Source organism: Poecilia reticulata, linkage group LG1 (genome assembly GCF_000633615.1).
Source record: "Poecilia reticulata strain Guanapo linkage group LG1, Guppy_female_1.0+MT, whole genome shotgun sequence".
NCBI lineage: Eukaryota > Metazoa > Chordata > Actinopteri > Cyprinodontiformes > Poeciliidae > Poecilia > Poecilia reticulata.
The window spans coordinates 819,620-844,694 of NC_024331.1; the positions used below are offsets into that span (position 1 = coordinate 819,620).

A 25,075-nucleotide genomic window follows, 5' to 3' on the forward strand; every position below is an offset into this window, starting at 1 on the left:
TAATAAATTTGTCTATTCATGCTTATGTTGATAATTACAGTAAGTCACTAAAAAAAGGAAAAACTACTGATAAAAATAACAGTATTATGTGATATACAAATCTAGATTGGAAGTAAGTGTTAATTATGATTACAATAATTGCTAAATTTACGATGATAGTCAAGGCAGCTAATTGTAAACATTGTCTTCCTCTTGACATTAAGACAATGTCATGAATTCAGCCTCTGGACACTGAATCTGGACACGCACCACAGAGAGAAAAACCTCCAACACTAGTAACTAACCCCTGATCCCTGGAATAAAATCAAATTACTGGAAAATACAGTGATATATAACATTAAAATGAACCAAAGTGGGGATTCTAGCTGTGTCCAAGTTTACAAAGTTGCCTCAGATTAATCACAACAAGGTGTCTCTGCTATTGTTTTTTTTTTTCATGAAAGACCTCATTTGTTGTTGTTGTATAATCTACTGCAGGTTGGTGGTATCTGACATCTTTGATCATTATTCCAGGGAGTGACATTGTTGTAAGATTTACCCAACTTTTAATTAACATTGTCTCAACATTGTTTCCTTGGGAGATAGTGGAGATAAGACTCAAATGAAGGAATCCTTGAGAAAAGCACAAGGCTTTCCAAGCAGCTGGGACCAATCTGTGTTTTTACCTGAGGTTTCACCTCTGGTTTTGTAGCAGGGTCGTCAGTATAATTGAGCTGAGTTGTGTCATCTCCAACATCATTTGAACTTTACTGAAATTTTTAATCCTACTTTTAATGTTAAGGTTATTATGATCTTACTGCACTATTATCTTTTAGCAATCAGTCTTTCTCTCTGCTGTTTTCTTAAACAACAGCATAAAATAATATAAGTAATGGTGAAAATTGCTGAGAATACAGCATATGGTCAGGTGTGATATTCTGCACTCTATATTTCTTGGTGGCAACATTGGTGCTCAAAGGTATAAAACCTTTTCTATTGGTGACTGGTGAGTAGGTCAGACTGAGGTTCTGAAGCCTATAGATTTTCCAACTTGATTTTCCAGCAATATGTACAGTTTGGAGGTGTATGTACTTCTTTCTAGCTGGGAACTTTATTCCATAAAGAGTCTAGCAAACACAGATTTTAATGTGCAAAGCACATTTGTTGATATTTTCTAGCTGCCTGATAGGACTACTTTTGTTGCAGTAGAAAATGGTCCCGTCAGATGAAACAAGGTGGCACCAGAGAGGAAGGCTTGCTGTCTGCCGCTGCCTGTGATTTGCTCATTTGTGCAAATCACACAAACAGTCAAGATGCCTAAATGTACTGGTAGTTTTCCATTTAAGTTCACCCTTATTTGAAGCAAGCTTTGAACTTGGACACAGCTCTCCCAAGCAGCTTAATCACAGGAGTCCATTCCTGTGAAGTCATCACTGATGTCATCTGGAGGTCTGGACCTGCCTGGGAGTCTGGGCGTAGAGGTACTTCCAGATGGCGTAGTAATGTATGGCTGCTCCCACAGCTACAAAAAGATGCCAGATGGCATGAGCGAATGGGACGATGCCATCACTTTTGAAGAAGACTATACCAAGACAATAGCAGGCTCCACCGACCAGCAGCTCACACAACCCGGACTGCTCCGGCTAGCGGGAAGCATGAGGGATTAAGGTGTTGATATTGGAAATACAGCACAGTGCAATGCATGCATTACATGAGTGACCTCACCATTGAGAAAATGACCAGAGCAGGAAAAACTCCCATCACTGTATAGCAGATCAACTCCATGAGTTTATACCTCAAAGAGAAAACAAATATAAAAACAGATTTTTATTCTTAGACGTCTGGAAGACATCGCAACTGCCAGAAGTTGATGCAAACTTATTGAAGGATTATGTCAAGTTTGAAACAAAAGAGCAGTAGTTTTGTAACAGCTTAAGCAATTGATTATCAAAAATTTTGTCAGGACTCCCTGTGGGTTAGGGTTAATTAATCAATTAATCAATACACTGGTATAGATTATAAGTCATCCAGAACATGGTAATGTAAAGTGCACACATAGAAGGCAACTGGTCTTCTTCTTAAAGATGTTCAATTAGATTTTATCTTTCTAACATCTACTCTTCAGCCCTGACTTGCTTGTTATCTTAAGTGTTTTTTTTTTGTAATTCAGAACTCTGACCTGCCTGTTTTGGATATGCGACCAAAACAGGCAAACAGGCAGGTCCAGTAGCTCACGTGTTCCAACTGTCCCATAAGTGAGTTAAATTTGCAATGTCTGCGTTTTTATAAAGAAAGAACAGATGCAGCATTAATTATTATTACTAGCTGTGGTAATATTTACCACATTTAAAGCATGACTGTGTGGACACACTGTGTGGACAGAAAGCCAGTCTGAATTAAGTAAAGGTGTCAGTGTGGGAAAAGACCTCTCATGATAGAAGAAGACATAGGTGGTTCCAAAAGACGCCATGACCCAAACCAACCAGCGCATGTGACATGCCCACGGACCCAACTCCCGAAGGTTTAGCCTATAGGAGAGAAGCAGCAACAGCTGCAAACTGGGTTCCTATGTAATCATATTTACATTCTCTCACACACAGACAGCAAGGCAGTATGCTTACCATGGAGCATAAGAGGCTGCGATGAAGAAGTAGATCACCATCCTGTCACACATGTGGAAACACTGCTCCACAGAACTGAAAAACAAAATATTTTTTTGTATTTATATTTTTAATATGGCCTTGTAAAAGTATTCAACATTGTCTTACAGACAGACAGACAGACAGACAGACAGACAGACAGACAGACAGACAGACAGACAGACAGACAGACAGACAGACAGATAGATAGATAGATAGATAGATAGATAGATAGACAGACAGACAGACAGACAGACAGACAGACAGACAGACAGACAGACAGACAGACAGACAGACAGACAGACAGACAGATAGATAGAAACTTTATTAAAGCATAAGATTTTGTAAAAAAAAAAAAACATTGGCACCTCAATCCTATGGTCCTTCTGCTATTACCACATCCTCATAAGGATTTGTAGTGACAGACCAACACAAAGTAATGCATACATAATTGTGAAGTCCAAAGAAAATCATGCATAGGTTTTACATTTTTAAAGAAAAAGCTTCTTTTTTTTTTTTATAAAAAGCTGCTGTATAAAAGTTGGCGTGATATTTCTCCAATGCTGTGTAAATGTGTCTTGGTACCGAAGGTGGCTTTTCTTCCAGGCCACAGTGTGGAACAGAGTGGAGATGATGAAGAGCGAACTGAGCCCCGCCCCATATACCCAGGCTGACAGCCGCTCCCATTGGTCCTCTGACTCGTAGTGCAACAGTGAGCTGCCCAGTAGGCTGGGGATTATCCACATCTAAACCAATTTAAAACATAAATCACACATTAGATTACAGAGGATTTTACACAAACTAGCAGGATGAAAGTACAATTGTGCATGCAATAATGGCACAACTTTAAAACTAATTACAGTATGAGTGTCCTGCTTTATCTTTAAGATCTTAGAGATCAGTTTATATGTGGTGTGTGTGTGTGCACGCGTGTGGGGGTGGCCATGTGTGTGTATGTGTGTGCATACTGACCGCATGCGTGGCACAGTTGGCAGCATGCTCATAGTCTGTGGGTTGATATCGCTTGTTAGGAGGAACACGGTTGTTCATAAACCTGTAAATGTTCACATATCAACAAATGTAAATCGATTTTATTAGAATAAAACATTTGATTTCTTGTTTAAGCTAAAATCTAAGACACTTGCTTCTATTAAAAAAAATAAGCAAGTAAATAGAAAGGTCTTTTGATTCATGGATATCATGAATAACAAGATTCACGATGTCCAAAAACTAATAGAACACAAAGTAAACGAGTCAAAATAAAAGTAATAATAGAAATTAAATGCAATTAAATAAACATTAAATAAAATTAAAGGCTACCCAAAGACAGGCACAAATAGATGAGATTTACAATCAGATATTAGGATCACCAAAATTATTTATTTTTGCTAAACACCAAAATGATGAGAGAAGATCTTAAAATCAAGTTTATATTAGTATCTGGTAGAGCTGCCTGTATTACTTGGGCTAAATGCTTTGGGTATCCTTCTACAAGTTAATGATTGATTTAGACCATGAAAATATCTGGCTTCCACTGCAGAAGCTCTGACTTTAGATGAGAATCTGTCAATAAATTATGACCATAAACTAATTCATGTTTAATATGTGTGAGCTGAAGGTTGACCTGCTTCTTATGAACACTGAACCTGTAAAATGCTGCATGTATCTCATAGCTGTCCATAAGTCCCCACCTCCACTCTTTCCTTTTGCTTAGCAACGCTACATCATGCTTCAACTTGTTGTCATGGCTGCAGTTGCATGGCAACAGTGGGTATCCACGGTCCCGTCTGGACCAGACGTTTGACCCTATGATTCCTTTTATAAATAGTGCACACAGAGAAGCTTCCGCATGTCCACATGTCCACCGCAGACAAACACATTAACACACACTGATCAGAGTCTCTGAGCATGACTGCAAAGAAGAAAAGGAGGTAACCCTCACTGATGTCACTGTTGTCATGGTAACTGCAGAACAGGGATTGTCTCTTTTTTTAAAAACAGAGAACTCCTCGTTTATTTCTTCTCCCTCGCCAGTTTCTGTCGTGTCTTGACTTTCTTCCTGTGATTAAATAACATGCAGAACCAAATGCACAGAAAACCAAATCCCGCAAACACACATGCACACACACACACACACACACACGCCCATGCTCTTATGTTGCATCTTCCAGAAGCAGATTTCGTAAGAGACCTATATTTGTCATTTTCTCACATAAACACCCACCTATAAGAGCGGTGAGATCCAAAACACAAGCTGCTGTCAAAAGAAGAACATCCTCTGCTTCAGATCGTTTGGCTTATATGAGCACTGGAAAAACTTCAGTCATAGAAAGAGTCTAGAGTTAAAGGTCTCACTGCAGTGTTCTTTAAAAAGGACACAAAACATTATCTGTATTTAGTATATTTCGGGGAAGGAGCGTCTCTTCTGACAATCAAACTTCCTGATAAGACATATTTGAGATCTCTATTTTAAGACACTTTGGACACAGCACATAATTTGGGCTTTCTGTTCTGAGGCTCACATTGCGTTCTTTTAACCAAATTATCATTTAAAATTTTCCTGTGTAATTTGGAGACCCTGAAACAAACAAACAATGTGATGAATACAGGTGAACCTTTGAAGAGGTTCAGGGTGTATCAACAATGTTTATAGAGCCAAAAGGGAAAATCATTCACGTTCACCCTCTCCCTTTGTAAAGGAAGTATTTTTTAGCAGTTTGCTAAAAAAAAAAACAACAAAAAAAGAAAAGAAAAAAACAAAAAAACAAAAGAAAAAAACCCAATATCACCATTTAAAATAGAATCAGAAAGAAAATTTGCATCACCCCTTCATCTGGTAACCATGTAACCACTTGATAGGACCAGTATCAGCTTACTTGTTCTTCAGCAAGGCCATTTTTAAAGAATTCAAACAATGACTGTGCCAATGAAAATCGACTAAAATAAATAGATACAATGTTTAAGTCGAAATTACAAAATGTTTTTCCTACTCTATAGATCCACTCAATAAATTAGAATATTAAAACCAATAAAAATGTTTTGTTCATTCAAAAATGTCAGCTAACTTAGTCCTCTATGCAGAGTGGTATGGAAGCCCTGCTGAGGTATCTAGAAATTCTAGGACCTTTTTGCTGCAAGGCAACAGCTCTACCAACTGCGCCACTGTGCAGCCCCACTTCCTTTTTATAAATGGTTTTTTAAAATCGGTTTGGTGTAATATTTTAATAATAAATGTACATTTTTGCATTAGCTATAAGCGGAAAATCATCATTAACAGAAATAAAGTATTGAAAAGATCTGTCTTTGTGAAATTAATCAATTCAATGTGTTTTACTTAATGAATTGAGTAACTGAAATAAATGAACATTTGAATGATGTTCATTTACTGAATAGGTTTGTATTTACTCCAATTATCACATGGGTAAGTGGAAAAAAAATCTGTTAAAAACATATGTTTAACCTTTTTACATCTTTAACGCTTTGTTTTACTGTTGAACTTTAAAGGATACCAGTTTACCATCTTGGTGCTTCTCTTCTAGATGATAAATGATCTGCACTTGTATAGTTCTTTATCAAGTCTGAGGATTCCAAAGCCCTTTAGACTACAATCAGTCACTCACCCATTTATACACTGATGGTTGTAAGCTACACTGTAGCTACAGCTGCTCTGCAGCAGGCCAAAAGAGGTGAGGCTGCCATTCAGTTGGCAACAAGTTGTCTAACCACCAGCAGGAAGAGAGGGTGAAGTGTCTTGTTCAAGGACACAACTGCAAAGTGACCCAGATAGAGGAAACATGGTTTCAAACCTGGCAACCTACCAGATGAACCCCCACCGCCCGAGCCACTGCCACCCCAAAATACACTAACTACAAAGTTTCATGTCTGCTTTAAATTTACACTATGTACATGTTTGGACTGTTGTACAGTAGTGTGATGCAAAGTGGAAGTGCTGTCCTCCCCAACAGTGGAGGCTTAAACCGCTCTGAGACATACGACTGCAGGATGGAAACGGAAGTGAAACATTTACTTGTTGTATCATAAATATGTAAAAGAGGTGAATCGTCCCATCTTTTCTGTTTTCCCTCTATTGGGCTCTCTTTTGTCGAGCTGCTGTTTTTAGAGTGACACTCATTCAGAGATATTAATAATAACTGACCCAGCCCAGAAACTCACAGTCCTGTCCCAAATAAAGAGATTACTCTATTCAGAGGCCACCTCTCTCTTTACTTTCAGTCTGTATTCCATGTTCCTATTCTCAGCCCAGTAGGCCTGGCTGGGTTATAGTAACTTTATTACATTTGCTGACAATTAGCAGACTACAGGCTATGGGCCTGTCCACTCAGTGAGTGGACAGAGAGGAACAGCAGGATAAAACTGATCAAAACCATCCGGATTCAAGTGTTTATTAGACTGAGAAATATTCATTAGATGTAAAATGCATAAAAACATTTGATCAAATACATTACTACCTTTGTTGACTGTCTCTTACAAAACAAAATTAGTAAAAAAAATTCACAAAAATGATTTTTAAGAATCTAAAATGATCTTTTGTAGTTTCTGTTTTAATGTTTAATTTACGTCATTCTGTTTTGTAATGTCTGTTTTTCAGGTTTTGTTCTCAGGCTCCTGCCTGCTGAGGCTGACGGTCAATTAGTCTATCTGGTTCTGGTGGAAATGTCTTTCTCCTGAGGGGGAGTTGTTTCTCTCCACTTTGTATGCTTGCTCAGGATGTAGAAACTCATCAGAGATTATCTTAATTGACTGTATTGTAATTTATTGAGATGTGTTTGTGTCTGGGTTTTTAAAGAGAAAAGAGATTGATTATGAATGGATATTTACAGATTGAGAATATGAATCGGTTATTAGAAAATGTTGCCAGCAGTGCTGACAATAATTAAGATAATGTTTGTCTTAGTTTTGTGTCAAACAATAAATAAAATACAGAACATTGTGGAACAGTGCTGTGTAGTACATCAATTGCCCTCTTACAGATTTCTTCTGTTTTTTTCTGATCTTCATTTTTTAATTAAATACAAACTGCAAATTTGGAATAATTTAGTTTTTATAAACGCTATCCCGACCCCATGTGAAAAACTAAATTATCCTTAAACCTAATTAATGGTTAATTCACCCCTAGTGTCAACAGCCTGTTAAGGTCATGTCAGTCAGAGGTGGACTTTCTGGTGTGTTTTGGATTACTGTCCTGCAGCATCATCCTATTTGAGTTGAAAGGATTACCTTCCAGGTCTCTGTTGTTTGAAAATTAGCCCAAAAGACTCACATTCAGCTGATTAGTATAATCAGCCAATGACACAGCACAAGTTAGACAACATCGTCAAGTTTCACCATCTTTGAGGATGCACTTAATTTTCATACAAATTGAAATAATATCTTTCTATGGGATTAAAGGAACTATTACAAACTCATTACATTCCTTTTCAAGATTTTCAGGGCAAAGCAGCCCCAGACCAAAACTCTTCTACCACTATACTTGATGTTCTTTTCCTGAAATGTTTTATTACTTCACACCAGAGGTAACATACGCACACATTCCAAAGCATTATACATTTGTCTCCTTACTCCACACTATATTTTGCCAGACTTGGGGCTCATCAAGGTTTTATTGGACAATGTGTTTTTTTTCTTTTATTTAGGGGTGACGGGAGCCTCTCCCATGGATGCTAGTTTTACCAAGTCTCCTTATTGTTGAATCATAAACAGCCATGAGAGAAACATGTGAGGCCTGCAGAGCTTTAGATGTTGTTCCGGATTCTTTCATCATTTCTGGTGGTTGGTGCAGTTTTTGAGTAGTTTTAGTGGGCTAGCAACTCCTAAGAAAGTTCACCTCTTTTTCATGTTTTCTCCAAGTCCAAAGCCTTAGAAATGGCTTCATAATTCATTCCAGATTAATATAAGTCAGTCAGTTTCTTATCTGCTCTTTGATTTCTTTGGATCTGGCATGATGTATTGCCTTTTGTGAGGTTTTAGCCTCTGATTTAAGTTTTTAATGCCTGTCCTTTTACCTGGCTGGTTTGGATAGCTTTTATCCCATCTATCAAACCATTTTTAAACAAGTTTATCCCTACTGGGGTCGTGAGGGGTGCTGGGGCCTATCTTCAGCGGTCAATGGGCGAGAGGCGAGTTACACCCTGGACAGGTCATCAGTCCATCGCAGGGCAGCTTTTATCCCTTCATATATTAACAAATAACTTCAAAACTGTGTTTTGTGTTTACTCTAGCTTTTTTTTAATTAAATTTTTTCTGATTATCTGAAACATGCAGGTCTGACAACAAACCAAAACCTTAATTAATCTAAGAAAATACTTTCTCACAGAACTACATGGTGAGTGAAGTGATCTGGTTTCAGAGAGAATGGTTCTGAGATGAAATATTGAGTTGTTCTCTCATCCCAGCATCTTCCTCCTCATCATCACCAACAGGACACAATGAGCTGCATACATGCAATACTCAAGCATTTGTTTAAATAAAATTTAATTCATTTTACTAGTAGGTTAAAATGATACGCAAAGCTTTCTACCTACCTTACAAGATTCATTTACAGTGAAAATAAGCAACAGTTGACGGCAGACAGTAGGATTAAAAGCCTGTATCCCCGCTGAGTGTCGGTCGATAGAAAAACTGCTGCTGATGTGATGCAATCTCTTCAGCTGAGATTGCAAAAGCGAGATTTAACACAACGCAACCAGCCGCTGCGTTTTACTGGCACCGTCCTCCCGTCATCTCAGACGGTCGCATCCCGACCCACAGCTGCCTGTAACAGGGTCTGCTCCGGAAGTGTGGGCGACGGGAAGCGGCTGGACGAGACCCGCTCTGTCCGTGGTATTTCTGCTGCTGCTGAGCCTCTAATGTGTCTGCAAACCACCGCTTCACATCGTCATCACGACTCGATGAGGAAGGCTGTTTTTTTCTTTTTTTTTCTTTTTATTTATTTATTTATATATATATATATATATATATCAAGGCTGCCACATCATTTTCAGAGGCTCTGATTCATAGCTGAGGAAATTCTGAATGTAGTTCCTGGTCGCGCCACTAGATGGATGTGCAGGGACATAGAGCGGGATTAGATTTTTGTCAAATTCAAAGTAATGTTGATACGATTTTCAAGAGTTTGCACAATGTATAATTAATATTACGTGTCTGTCAAATGAACAGTTTTTCAGTTTTAATTGATAGCTCTACACACAGCAATGCATAATTGTGAAGAGAAAGAGTTTCCAAAATTTAAGTGTGGCATTTACTTTTACGGTAATACCCCTAAATAAAATCCAGTGCAACAAACTGCCTTCTGATTCAGAAGTCATCGAATCAGTAAATATTGAGTTATGTGTAATTTAAGTTTAATATAAAATATAACTGCTTTATGCATGAAGTCTGCAAATTCTTCTCATCAAATCCTCGGTTCTAAACAGGTTTTCCAACTTCCTTCAACTTAGATGTAACTTGCCCAACATGGAACTCATCTCTTACCCAATGACTGCTAGAGATGGACACCAAGCTCCCAAGAACCCAGCATAGACAAACTGGTATAGACAATGGATGGAATTAGACGATGTATGCATACTTGAGAGGTTTGTTGGAGAACTTTAGTGACCGCACAGAAGACCAGGGGATACAGCAGGCAGGTGAGGAATAAAACTGGAAAAGTTTAAGTTAATCGCCAAAGCAGTCAAGATGCTCATGATAACTTTGGAGGACCTGCAGAGATTCACATCTCAGGTTATCTCTGTTAACAGGACAACTGTGAATCAAGCATGCACCTTTATGGCAAAGTGGTCATTAGATTATTATGAAAAGCCTAAAGAAGTCTTGATTGTAAATCAGCACAAGGCATGATGGCTGATAAGCCTTTGGAAGAAGCTGCTCAGCTCTGATTAAATCAAAATTATGCTTTGCGACCTATTGGTAAAACATATATGGAGAAATACTGACACTGTTCATTAAACAATCATGTTTAATTGTAAAACACATTTCAGCAACAAGGCCATTCAAAGTGATTTACATAATTAAAACACAACAATTAAAAGCTATTAAAAATTCCTACTCACCAATTTAAGAAATCAGTAACAAATATTAAATTTTGTTGAGTGTGATCATCAAAATCCTCAATACACATGTTAGTCAGTGCAAGATAACCATAAACAGGCAGGTTTTTAACCTTGATTTAAGAATTGATTTTTAGGCAGACCTATGAAGAAGCTGTTGCACTAATCCAGAGGTTCCCAAACTGTGGGGCGCGCCCCTAGGGGGTGCGCCGTGCCGTGCGTGCCATTACGCAAAGAACCTTTCACTGTTTTCCCCCCAAACTAACAGACTGTTGAGTAAAGCTATTGGATGCAGGTAATGTAAGCTAAAAGATGACTAGCTAACTAATATCAATACATCACCTTAAGCTTAACAAGTAGCCTGTAGGCTAATGATGTTATCTATGTTCAGCTACGTACATTTATTTTGCCCCCCCAAAATTTGCTGTCGTATAGACATATAGATATTGAATAACCGCAAGAACTGATCCTTGGGGTACCCAGCATGTGACTTCTGTCCACTTCCATGAGAAGTTATCTATTGAAACAAAGAAATCCCTATTATATATGTAAGATTCAAATCAGTTGAGTACTCGACCAGAGTGTACTGGTCCAGTACTGAAATCAGCTCTCCAGTAATTTCAGTAATATGTCATGGCTGAGGTCTGAGGTCCATTAGAACCAGCACTGTGGTTCTTCCACAGGCTGTGTTTATGTGGATGTCATTAAACACTTTGACTAGGACCATCTCAGTCATTGAAATTTAGTATTTTTTTTCTGTAGTTGTTATGTCTGTTCATAGCCAGGATATTGGATTTAGTGTGGATGTGAAGATTAACCCTCTTTTTTTTTTCTCTGCAAAAAGTTGGCAAATTCATTGCAGTCTGCGTTTAATTGGAGTTCCGGTGGTACAATCAGAGGAAGATTTTTGAGCCTGTCAGCTGTAAAATAAAGCCTGAGCACTGTTATTTTTTAATTTTTATTTATTTTTTTATGGTTTCCGCAAAGAACGTTTTCCTTTCCCTCTAGTGTAGAGTGATAGCTTTCTTTGTAGATTTTTAAATAAATGTTAAATTGAGTTTTAGGTAATTTATGTTTGGCCCTGGGCTGCACAGTGGTAGAGCTGTTGCCTTGCAGCAAGAAGGTTCTGGGTTCAATTCCCAGCCCTGGTGCATGCGTGGGTGCATCCGTGTACTCTGGTTTCCTCCCACAGTCCAACAACATGACTGTCAGGTTAATTGGCCTCTCTAAATCAAATTGTCCCTAGGTGTGTGTGTGTGTGTGTGTGTGTGTGCATGGTTATTTGTGTGTCTCTGTGTTGCCCTGTGACAGACTGGCGGCCTGTCCGGGGTGAGCCCCGTCTCTCGCCCGGTACGTTAGCTGGAGATCGGCACCAGCACCCATCCCGACCCCACTAAGGGACAAGGGTGTAAAGAAAATGGATGGATGTTTGGCCCTATGAGAAAGGTTTCTTGCAGATCCAACTATTTGCGCATATCTCCACGGAGACTTTTTCCTACTGGACATAACCTTTACTTTGGTGGGAGCACTGGCATCAACGATACCTGAAAGTTCAGAATGAAAATGATCTTCCAACACATCTACTGGGTCACACATGGAGGCGAAGTGGAAGAATAGATTTGATTAAAAGTTTCGGCTGTGTTGTGTGTGAAAGAATGCTTTCTAATAGTAGCTGTTTTGCCAAGCGAGTCAAAAGAGATTGTATTTTCAAAGATAACAAAGAAATGTTCAGACAGGGCAACATCAGACCTTGGAAGTATTCACACCCTTACTGATAACTGAATCCAGAATGTGTCCTCGATTGTGGGTTAGCTGTGTAACATCTTGAGAGTAACTACCTCAGGCAGTCATTCATGATTATCAATGAGAAGTTAGTTGGCCATGCAAAGTCAAAAGACATTCAAGAATTTTAAATAACATGTATGAAAAAAAATTTGGTTAATTTACGTATGTTTTTGACCAATCATATAAAATATAAAAAGTGTGAATAAGGAAAAAGTTATCAAAAAAGTCAAATTTGAGCATCAAATAATTGTAGCACAATAGAACAATTCACAATGTTATATTTTGTCATGCAATTCTTCAAAACATGAAAATTAGACCAAGATACTTATTTCATTTAATCTCTAATGATATCCAAAATACTGAACACAACTGAAACCATAACCTCAAACTTATATGGTGGAATAGAATGAACTATAAATGAAAAGCTGTAAAAGTGTTCATACACAGAGACACATGCTAGTTTTGGCCCTGTTCCACAGCAATCATTTATTAAATGTATGTTATGTCCAGCATAAGCTTTTAATATAAGCAGTAAAGCCGCTCTCTATGGTTAAAACGTGCAAAAGCTGCTTTAAGCATTCAGCTTACACTGAGCTCTTTTAAAAATACTAATAGAACTCACCGAGTACCATTTGCAGACCTGAGGTCAGCCCCTCTGATAGAGCAACAAATCAAAAGAGCCAGCAAAATGCCTTGGGGAGACTACATACATTATTGGAACAGAACTGATGGTTTTACTTTGTGTATAGAGAAATACTTGAATAAAATACAGCCAAAAAGCTTTTTGTAATACAGAAGCGAATTCCTTCATGTCTTCAGGAACGTTGGTGTACATCTCAGCTCACACGATCTTCAAATTCTGCATAACGGACTCCAGGCTCTGGAAAGATATTAAGGAGGATGCGAATGTGTCAGATAATCAGGAATAAAATCTGACAATATGGCTGAGGCTTGAATGTGTGTTACCTTGACATCCCAGATGCCCATTCCTCCATCCATGCCAGTGGTGCAGAATTTGGTGCACTGGTTTCTTCCTCCCTCCAGCATTGAGATTTGGCTGAAATGGAGGTTTAGAAAAATCTAAGTCTGTACACTTAAACATTATGTGATCACAGCCTGCAGTTTGAATCAAGAAGTTTTTAAACAGCTGAAAATGTAGGAGATTTACATATAATTGCATTGGAGCCTCATTAGAGCCAATCACTTTGTGAATAAGACATTGAGAAATGGAAGAAGGAGGACGCAAAATGTTATTTTATTAGGAACTCTGTGTTTTACTTTATGCACAATTGTTTCTTGTCTCCCTCACAAATGTGTCCCTTGCTTATTAAGCCCCCTCCAGGTTTTCCCTCCTCTCAGAATCTGAACCTGCCTACGATGTCAATGTCTTATTCACAAGAAGACCAGTGTCTTCTGACCTAATGCTGTTCTTGTGGAGCGTGTTCAGGTCCTTGTCAGTGCTTTGAGTCTCAGAGGCTCGACGGTCCAGGTTCTTAAAGCGTTCCCTGGCACTGATGTCCTTCGAAGCTGCCTGCTTGGGAACATCCAACTTGCCACCAAATGTCAAGCTGGCATTTGCACCATCATATACATACAGCATCGGGTAACAGTCATGACCCTGAAGAAACAAAAAAATGCACGTTTTGACAGACAACAGACACATGAGCAAATACTGTTTAGTATATTGTGACATGCTGGTTGTTTTAAGTAAACAGAAGATAAAGAACTCCATATACTACAAGCAGAATTCTAAGAGGGACTTTAGTTGTTCAAACAACTTCAAATATTTTGAAGCTGGTGGTTGTAACATGACAAAATGCAGAAAAGTTCAAGACATACGAATACTTTTTTGAGGTGCTGTAACCCAATTTAAATTGAGATCATGAATTGTGCTTAAAACAAGTGCCAGGTGTGTGTTGAATACTCACAGCAGCAACTAAGCTGTTCTCAGTGATGAAGGTAACACACAGGAGAGGAAGAGTTTCCGAGCTCAGGCTGCTCACCCTATGAAAGTCATGACAAAAAGTTAAAAGTCTAACACTGAAACAAGTGCTAGCTCCCCAGGTATACCGTCCCTCCATCTCTTACGTGCCCGTCTTTCCTCCCTCAGCTACTGACACTGTGGAGTCGTGGGACGTCCAGGCCAAACGGTTGCCAGAATGCGAAAAGCACACGCTGTGCACCCAGCCACCACCTCCACCCGATGATGGTGCAGCACCTCCAGAACCTCCGGACTCGAACAGCACCTCCCCAAATGGCATCTTGCTGCCCCAAGGAGTGGGGCCAGGCTTCTCCTCCACCTCCTTTATGTAGGCTGAGAACACCCTGCAGAAGACAAGTTGCATTGCTCCCATCAACTCCTACAGTGCCTTCCACATGGCATCCCTGGTGAAGGTGTGAAAAAGCCTTACAGAACAGTATCTTGTATTACAGTACCATAAACTACAAATTAATCGATTCTTTTTTATTCTAAAAGAATATTTTTTGTGAATATTTTTTGCAGCTCCCTGTGTGTCTATGGGATGTTATCTGCTTTGTGTTGTGCTCAGACAGTCATCACGTGAGCATGAAGAGCAGCTGAAACACTAGTCATTATATTAGTGACTAGGAGAGGTTCAGCTACCTGAACATCATTGGTGACATAAGTGGGATGAAGTCACAATAATACAGATCATACAATATTAATGAGATGCAGCATAATTTAGTGCACTTCACAGATAATGAATAAAAATAATTTTATATAGATTTTATTTTATCAGATAAATATCTAAGGATTGGGTCTGAGTACCTGGGCATGAATAAACTTAAGCAACTCTGAATGAGACATCTCTGTTACCTTCATTTAAATATAGTTTAGCTAATTTTACATTTGGCTTGCAGAATCATGAGAAAAGCTAGCAATACCTGCATTTGAAGTCACAGGACCCAGCAGCCAGCAGCACGTTATTAGGATGCCAGTCCAGACTCAGAATAGTAGAACGGATCGGCTTCTTGATGTGCTTGCACACCCACCTAATGTAGAGACACTTAGTCCTATATTATGCTTACTTGTATTTTTCAAATGAATAGAAATGAATTCCATGCAACCTCACCAGTCATTTTCCTGCTCAAAGTAGCAGATTGAAATGAGCCGTGAACCGCTGCCAACGGCAAACTTGTTCTCCTTTGGTGACCACTTCACACAGCGAGCAGCCCGGTTGATCCTCAAGATAACCAAGGTGGGCTTCCATGATCCCTCCTTCAGGGTCCACACATAAGCGTTACGGTCAGCACCACAAGTGACAATGCGGTTACTGTCTGGAGCCCAGTCAATACCTTGAGGCAAAAGAAACTATTCACATTCTGCACTTATGATTAAGGTGTGCAGTTCTAATCAGAAATTAATCAGCACAAATATATTCATTCTGGGATGGTAAGGATGTACTTGAGCCTCTCTCTTTTCAAGCTTGAGTAAATTCAAACCTTTACAAAATGGTTTGAATTTGAATTTAGAATGTAGAATTTAGAATTTTTACTGACTACACAGCAGCACACACTCAAATATAAACATACTCTCCACCAATAATTTGTTAGTGTTATTTTTAGTCAGCTATTCAACGTTAATATGTTAAAAAACATCTTTCAAAGATGATGATGATGATGATGATGATGATGATGATGATGATGATGATGATGATGATGATGATGATGATGATGATGGTGATGATGATGATGATGATGATGATGATGATGANTGATGATGATGATGATGATGATGATGATGATGATGATGGTGATGATGATGATGATGATGATGATGATGATGAGTGGGTGTATGTGAAAGATTTAGTTTAGTACACGAGGAACACAGATGGTCTCACCTGTTACCTGTCCATTGTGCTCCTTCAGCTCATGGATTTTAGTCCACTTGGTTCCATCTTTCTTGTAGATGTGGACTTCATGGTTATTTGGGCACAAGGCAATCTCTAGAACACAATACAAAGCATTTAAATGAACAATGACAACATATACTCACTGGCCATTTTATTGGGTATACCTGTTTGCTAGTGTGCTAAAACAACTAGATAACTTGCTAATTATGTGTCTGAAATTCATGGCAGTTTGACATCTGGATGTGGCGAAAATGACTTACTGAAGTTTAGAGTGAGCATCAAAATTGGAAAGAAATATGGTTCAAGTGACTTTGAAAATGGCATGGTTGTTGCTAGATGGACTTGTCTGAGTACTTCAAAATCTGCTAATGACTGTTGGTTGTTTGTTTTTACAAACAACTATTTCCCACACAACAGAAAATATTTTTAAAAATCCACTGAGTAGCATTTATTAGGATAAAAATGTCTGGTTAGTGTCAAAGGCCAGAAGGATAGTGGACAGACTGGTTCAGAATGAACAGCATCTTAAATAACCACTATATTAATACTAAGGTATGGCAAATACTGTAACTGAACAATAAATCATATCCCAATCGTCTTTGCAACATCAATTTGTTCTAATGGTAAAGAACTGCCTGCATATTTAATAGGCTTCAAAATTGCATCCTATGTTTATTGTCTGATTTTAAAAATTAATTTGGCTCATTGGATATTCCTTTCTGCCTCTGTAGCCCACACCTACTATAGATGTAAAAACTGATATGTTAATGCTACCTGAGAATGATAGCAACACTTAAGATAAGGGAAAAGTAGTGAAAAGTGTATATGTACTTTAAAGCCACCACATCTCAATTCAATACAGAATCCTGGAGAAGTAGATGAAATGGGAGATTTACACCATAGATGTGTAGCCAATAAATGTTCAGCAGCTGTATATGTTATTATGGGAATATCTCTTTTGAACTTTCTCCTAGTGGGAGTACCCCTAGGCTTGGTACTGGGTCCTCCTCTCTTTCCAATATACACCACCTTACTGGGTCAGTATATCCGATCACATGGCGTCTCATACCACCACTATACTGACACTACTCAGCTTTATTAATCATTTTCACCTGATGACCACATGGTCCCAGGACTGTTTCTCTTGCATATCGACATGAATTAAAGCCCATCGTCTTCAACTAAAACTGTCTAAAACTAAATGCTTGTCTTCCCAGGCAAGCACAATACATACCAAAATATCAGCATCAAAAATTAATCCCTATCACTTGCTCCATCAAAGGTGCCAAGAAACCATTTGTCCTGATCGGTGACCAGCTTGATCTTTAGAGATCATGTTACCTCCATTGACCAGTCATGCTTTTTCGCATTGTTAAACCTAAGAAAAGTCTGTCTGTATCTAATGTAACATGTCAGGTAACTTGTGTCATTCCATTATGGTGAAATGACCTGCTGAGCGCTACTACAATTGCTACCTTGTTTGTCTTCAAGGGACCATTGATGACCCAGCTCTTCAGAGATCATCTCCTAGTCCTGTATGTCCCTATAATCTTTACTGCATTTTTTTCTCTTTCTGCATTCCTCCCTGTGTTTCCACTCTATTTTTACACAGTCACCTCTGACGGAACCTGGGCTCGTCCTTCTAGTCACTTGTTAGCTTTGATATTAACTGCACTACTACGCAAATATTCACTTGTAAGTTTCTTTGGATAAAAGTGTTAGCCAAAATGCATAAACATAAAGAAAGAGAGGATGTGCAGTGGAATAATAAGTGAGCAGCTGATTGAATGCCTACAACAGAAAAACTACAGAAACACAGTGTGTCTCTTCCTGGGGGCAGCCTAGACGGCAGCTTGTGAGAACAGTGTCTTTTCCTTTAAACTGTGGCAAACCTCACATGTTTTCGTCTGCAGATGAGTCAGAAGGGTTTGTCTCAGAAGAGGAGTATGAGTGCTTTGTGTGCATTTTTCTTCTCCAGATGAACCAGTCCCAGGGTTATTTTTTGCAAGGTGTGTGTAAAACTAAATATTCACAAGTATGACTCGATCACGGATGTCTGTTACATCCGTTTTGCTCAGAAAGCAAAGCACTGGTCAAAATAGCCTAATAAGGCTTTGATTTCCTCAAGCTAACGGTGCACAAAAGCCTCTCAGAAGTTCTCCGCCACCACCCTCACAGCTACAGGAAACAGGAAATACCTTCTCCCACCAGGGAGCCAATCACAGGCCTTGGTTGATAGCACCAAGAGACTTTGGTCAGAGGAAGATGTACCGTTGGGTTTAACCAGATGAACGATGAGACAGTTTAAGGAGTTTTTAAAGCAGTCTTACGGGTCCGATCTTTGTTCCATGCATGGCAGCTAATTGGTTCCAGAAGGAAGCTATGGTACGCCATGGCCAATCAGATGCCAGAATCAGATCAGGAAGTGGAGAGAGGAACCTTGTGAACTGAAAGATTAACAGAAAAAGAGAAGTGACAATATCCTCACCTAAAAGAGGAAGCAAAGTTGTGGGAGAAAAATGTTTAAATGTCAATAATTAACAGGGATATTTGTAGTCTCACACCATCTTATGATCCAAAATGGAAAATAAATGAAACTCTAATCCAGCATTTTTATCATGGTATTGGAAATTTAGCTTGATAACCTGTTTTAATAAAATCCAGACTTTCAGAGTAATGTAAAGAACTATAAAGGTCAAGGGTATCAAACGTCCCTAAAGCAGATCACTCAACTCTGAGTAGAAAAGCACGAAAACAGCAATAAGACAATTCAAAATGCAACCATTTCTTCACAAGCAACAGCAGAAATATAATGTCACATAATATAATTCTCTGAGTACACTTATTTTTCCTTAATCTGTGCTGTCCTTGCAAAATTTGCATGTGGGTGTGTGAGTATGACATATGAACTGGAAAAAAAAGACAATCACGGCTTACTTACCCAGAGAGAAGGACGGTGATGAATAGAGTTGCAGAGATGGGAGATAGAGGGTGAAAAAGGCAGAGGTTGCTCAGCTCGCGGACTCTGGCCAGTCAACGCGAACGCCAACGACAGAGTGAGCTCAGGAAGAGCAGAGCAGAAGCTGAAGAAAGGGGTGGAGAAGTTCAGAGGGGGAAGTGGAGGAGGGTGCAGTCAAACTCAGACATGCAGGAAGTTTGTAGTTTAGGGTTCTGGGTTCAACGATAGGAAGAAGAGAGCAGGTTTAATGGGAGTAAACTTTTTTTCTTTGAAAGAATGAAGTTGAAACAGCTAGTGTGAAAGCCAAAAGTAAAAAGTAAATCAGGAGCATGAAAACAATTTAATTTTACACAAAATGGAGGAGGTGCAGAATGAAACGAGAAGCAAAACAGCATGAAGAAAAGGGGAGGGGCGTGTGGGCACTTCTACATAAAGAAAGAATTTGAAAAGGAGGACTTCAATATAGAAGAAAAGAAGAAAGCATGGGGTCATTCCAACAAATAGACTGAAACAGCACACTTTGATCCCCATTTTAAATTTATGCAGATACCCAAGAACTTTCTCTTTCCCACCTGAATGAAGCCGTTTTTGTTGTTGTTTTATTATTTACAAATAAAAATACAAATAGCAATGTGAGGAATAACACATCTATTAAGGCACATTTTTGCCGCTGTTTCAGCTACATTTCATATTTATTCCAGGGTTAAAATGATAAAATATATAAAATGTATATATGTTTATATATAAATATTCATCACTTGGACAAAATTATTTTTTTATGACAAAAAATATCAACAATGAAATAACTTGAAACTGACAAAGACTAACATTAAATAAAACTTTACTGGAAATGCTTTTAAAATGTAGTTCAACAGAATCATTTTAAAGAACCAACAAATGAAACAGTTCTTTACAAACATGATGGTACCATTAGAAAAAAAGTGAGAATAATTTGACCATAGCGACATGTTAGACTAAGGTGTGTCCTCCAAAGGTGTTTTCATGCTCTGTCAGACTGTCAGCTAAAAGCAGCAGGGTTCTGGTTCAGCACAGTTGTCTGCCTGACTTGTTAGGCAGACCTGTGAAGACACTAATCTTCTTCACAATAGAAGAAACAAAAACATTTCATTTGCATTATGAAAAAAAACCCAACATATAAAACATTCCAATTAGTTAAACAACGTTGAGAAACAATGTAGGATTTAGTGTTCCCTCTCCCGGACGGGGGTCAACGAGGACCCACTCTGGAGCCAGGCCTGGGAGGGGGGCACGATGGCGAGCGCCTGGTGGCCGGGTTTTTACCCATGGAGCCTGGCAGAGCTCAACACGATGAGGAGATGTGAGTCCCCCTTCCCATGGGCTCACCACCTGTGGGAGGGGCCAAAGGAGTCGGGTGCAATGTGTGATGGGCAGTAGCCGAGGGAGGGGACCCTGGCGGTCTGATTCTTGGCTGTAGAAGCTGGCTCTTGGCACGTGGAATGTCACCTCTCTGGTGGGGAAGGAGCCGGAGCTAGTGTGCGAGGCTGAGAGGTTCCGGCTAGAACTAGTCGGCCTCACCTCGACGCATGGCTCCGGTTCTGGAACCAGTCTCCTTAAGAGGGGCTGGACATACTTCCACTCTGGAGTTTCCCACGGTGAGAGGCGCCAGCCAGGAGTGGGCATACTTGTTGCCCCCCTATCTTGGCGCCTGTATCCCGGTGAACAAGAGGGTAGCCTCCCTCCACCTACGGGTGGGGGGACGAGTTCTGACTGTTGTCTGTGCTTACGGGCCGAACAACAGTTCGGATTACCCACCCTTCTTGGAGTCCTTAGTCCCCCCGATCTGAACTCAAGCGGTGTTCTGYTGTTGGACTTCTGTGCTCGTCACAGATTGTCCATAACGAACATCTTGTTCAGGCATAAGGGTGTCCATATGTGCACTTGGCATCAGGACACCCTAGGCCGCAGTTTGATGATCGACTTTGTCATCGTTTCATCGGATATGCGGCCATATGTCTTGGACACTCAGGTGAAGTGAGGTGCGGAGCTGTCCACTGACCACTACCTGGTGGTGAGTTGGCTCCGTTGGTTGGGGAGGAGGCCGGTCAGACCTGGCAGGCCCCAACGTGTTGTGAGGGTCTGCTGGGAACGTCTGGCGGAGTCCCCTGTGAGACGGAGCTTCAACTCCCATCTCCGGCAGAACTTTGAACACGTTCCAGGGGAGGTGGGGGACATTGAGTCTGAGTGGACCATGTTCTGTGCCTCCATTGCCAACGCGGCTTATCAGAGCTGTGGCCGCAAGGTTGTCGGTGCCTGTTGCAGCGGCAACCCTTGAACCCGTTGGTGGACACCTTTGGTGAGGGATGCTGTCAAGCTGAAGAAGGAGTCCTATCGGGCCTTTTTGGCCTGTGGGACTCCAGAAGCAGCTGATTAGTACATGCAGCTCGAGTGGACGCTGAAGCAAAAACTCGGGGGCAGTTCCCTTGGATTGGCAGACTGAGGAGGTGGTCCCCCAGTTCAAAAAGGGGGACCGGAGGGTGTGCTCCAATTACAGAGGGGTCACACTCTTAAGYCTCCCTGGTAAGKTCTATTCAGGGGTCCTGGAGAGGAGGGTCCRTCGGMTAGTWGAACCTCGGATTCAGGAAGAGCAGTGTGGTTTTCATCCTGGTCGTGGAACACTGGACCAGCTCTACACCCTCAGCAGGGTCCTGGAGGGTGCATGGGAGTTCGCCCAACCGGTCTACATGTGTTTTGTGGACTTGGATAAGGCGTTCGACTGTGTCCCTCAGGGGGCGGACTTGGGGGTTCTCCGGGAGTATGGGGTACCGGGACCTTTGATACAGGCTGTATGACCGGTGTCAGAGTCTGGCTCGCATTGCTGGCAGTAAGTCGGGCTGCCAGCAATGCAGCCCGACTTACTGCCTGCCGCATTGCAGCAGTAAGTCAGCAGTAAGTCAGTTACTTTTATGAACAGACATTACTGTCCATAAAAGTAATGTCTGTTCATTACTTTTATGGACAGAATTTCTAGGCGCAGCCGAGGAGTTGAGGGGAGCTTTTTTGATGGCCTTAGGATTGCATCCCTGCTTTTTGCGGATGATATGGTCCTATTGGCTTCATCAAGTTGTGATCTGCAGCTCTCACTGGAGCGGTTCACAACCGAGTGTGAAGCGGCCGGGATGAGGATCAGTGCCTCCAAATCCGAGTCCATTGGCTTGAGCCAGAAAGAAAAATGAATAGATGGATGGATGAATGGATAGTTAAACATTTAAAGCTATGAGCCAAATTGCACTGGTCTGTCACTAATATGTCAGAAATTACAGCAAGCATTTACAATACACTAGACAGAAAAAAGAAGTATTTTAAATGTTTCAAATACCCAATAAGATGTGAAGTTTTCACCTGAAGTTTTCACTTGATGAAGATTACCATAACTCACAAACTAAGTCACAGCTCTTAGTTTACAGCACAGATAAAATGAAACTCATCATGATCAGACTTGATGAACCAGCGATTTTCTCCTACTTTCTCCATGGCTTCACTGGTGTCACAGTTTTCTTTTAGTTCATTGTGACCCCAGTGTTTAAACTCTACAGCTCTGTCATCAACACAGAACCAGTAATAGAGGGAAGAGGCGTAGTGAAGGTAGAGCCATATGAAGGGACTGTTGGCTTTCTCAGCCTCCAGTTCAGCAAAGGTCTGCATCTGTTTATCCAGGATGGAGGCCAGCTCTTTGTGGTTATGTCTGCATAGCTCAGGGCTTCTTCCCAGGTCTTGTTTTGGTCAATCAGTAAAAACGGTGAATCTTAAAAAGAAATGTAAGCCTGTTTTATATGACAGAAAGTCATGCAACTTTATATAAAACATCACAGTCAGAGATGCAATAAGTTTATAGCAGGTGTGCGAATGATCTAATTGTTTGACTGTTGATTGCGGCAATACACATCATTAGCAAAAATAGAGGGCCCCAAAACCAAATTTCGCTTAGGGCCCCATGGAGGATTGGACCGGTCCTGTTCCCCCCATCATCAAAGTCAACTCACCACCAGGAAATGGTCAGTGGACAGCTCTGCCCTGTCTTTACCCAAGAATGCTAAGAGCACATATGGACACCCTGATGCTTGAACATGGTGTTTGTTATGAACAATCCATGATGAGCACAGAAGTCCAATAACAGAACATCACTTGGGTTTAGATCAGGGTGGCCGATCCTGCCAACATCACCCCTCCAGGTTTCATTGTCGTTGCCTATTTGAGCGTTGAAATCACCCAGCAGAACAAGGAAGTCCCCAGGAAGGGCACTCTCCAGAACCTCTCCAACATCTCCTATAAAGGTGGGTAATCTGAACTGCTGTTTGTCACATTAGTATAAACAACAATCAGGACCTGTCCCCCCACAAATAGGTGAAGGAAAGCTACCTTCTTTACCGGGGATTGAACCCCATCACACAGGCACCAAGATGGGAGGCCAAAAGTATGCCCACTTTTTCTCTGCACCTCTCACTATGGTCAACACAGCAGAACCTGATTCAAAGTCCCCAGGCTCCACTTCCTCAGTGTAAGATGTGATGGTGGGATTGAAGAGATCTTCTAAGTACTCTGCCCAAGTCATTCTCCATGGCCTCTGTGAACTACTCCCACACCCAAGTTTTTACCTCATCGACTACCTGAATTTCATGCCGCTTGGACTGCCAGTACCCATCAGCTGCTTCTGGGGTCCCACAGACCAAAAAGACCTGATAGGTCTCTATCTTCAGCTTGACAGTATCCCTCCCTTCTGGTGCCCATGAGCTGATTCTAGGGTTGCCTAGGGTCCCAGGGTCTAGGGTCCCAAAACAGGCACTGACAGCCTTGAGGCCACATCTCCAATAAGTCACCTCGACAATGGAGACAGGGTACATGGCTTACTCTGGCTGACAACTTTTGGAGACTGTGGAGGTTGAACCCCCCCTTTCAAACTGGTTCAGTGTTCTTTATTTCCCTAAGTTATGAGGGGACATGGGGGGTGTGTGAATATTTCAGTTGCCTGAAATCATCTGTTCGCCCTACATAATCAGCAAGTCTTTGTTTATTCCTCTCTTGATCAACAACAGGGGAACAGATTTTTTCAGAGAGGAAATAACAGGATTTGTTGTTCAGACAGGAATAAACACAGTCAAAGAGTTTGTGAAAAAATAATTAGCTCCCATAGAGGGAGAACTATGGAAGCCTGTTTCCGCCACTCTTTTACAAAAAAAATTAATCTCATAAGATGCCATCTCAAAATAATCAGATACTATCTGATTATGGGGAACATTTTTTCTTTTTTGAGTTACCTCGCAAAACGTTCGTGTTCCCTCGCAATATGCTTACTGCACCATTTGCTGGTCTACTATACAGTCACAAAAGTCAATTTCAAATTTCAAATGTGAATACACATTTAAAGAGTCTCTGGTTCAAAAAACAAAAAATCGATCTATTCACTGCATGTCTATTTGTGTAAGGTTGCGACAGAACTGCACATGAAAACATCCCTTTAATTCAGACTACCAACACAAAAGAGACACAATCAAAACTGTCAGATGACTTTATTACCCCGCGATAACTCAGTAATAGTGCAAAGAGTTTGAATGTTTTTTTCTTCTTCCCTTCTTACGGAAAGTTTGTTTATAACATAGGTAGTGCATTATATCCTAGATATAAAATGTCAGTTATTTCACAAGATATTAAGATACATGGAAAAACCTTAATAAAACCTTATATAATAGAAAGTGTATGGCCACTGTAAGAAAGGCTTACAGTATTCAATTATACTGA

At 40.3% G+C, this 25,075-nt stretch overlaps 2 protein-coding genes across 2 annotated transcripts; both read right to left on the bottom strand.

Moving 5' to 3' along the window:
• Positions 1-419: 419 nt before the first annotated feature.
• LOC103462263 (monocyte to macrophage differentiation factor 2) lies at positions 420-9,538 on the bottom strand. Its single transcript, XM_008404940.2, has 7 exons — positions 9,161-9,538; positions 3,591-3,672; positions 3,204-3,364; positions 2,601-2,675; positions 2,406-2,507; positions 1,705-1,774; positions 420-1,622 (listed from the first exon to the last, which is right to left on the bottom strand). Exons 1-7 carry the CDS (start codon positions 9,172-9,174, stop codon positions 1,419-1,421), a joined length of 708 nt encoding a protein of 235 aa, XP_008403162.1. The 5' UTR covers positions 9,175-9,538; the 3' UTR covers positions 420-1,418.
• A 3,191-nt stretch (positions 9,539-12,729) lies between these two features.
• Positions 12,730-19,562, bottom strand: LOC103462254 (actin-related protein 2/3 complex subunit 1B). The gene is made up of 10 exons (XM_008404929.2): positions 19,283-19,562; positions 18,672-18,788; positions 16,330-16,434; positions 15,562-15,784; positions 15,374-15,481; positions 14,558-14,794; positions 14,398-14,473; positions 13,888-14,087; positions 13,436-13,526; positions 12,730-13,349 (listed from the first exon to the last, which is right to left on the bottom strand). The coding sequence occupies exons 2-10, from the start codon at positions 18,733-18,735 to the stop codon at positions 13,311-13,313; spliced, it is 1,143 nt and encodes a 380-aa protein (XP_008403151.1). The 5' UTR covers positions 18,736-18,788; positions 19,283-19,562; the 3' UTR covers positions 12,730-13,310.
• Positions 19,563-25,075: the final 5,513 nt, after the last annotated feature.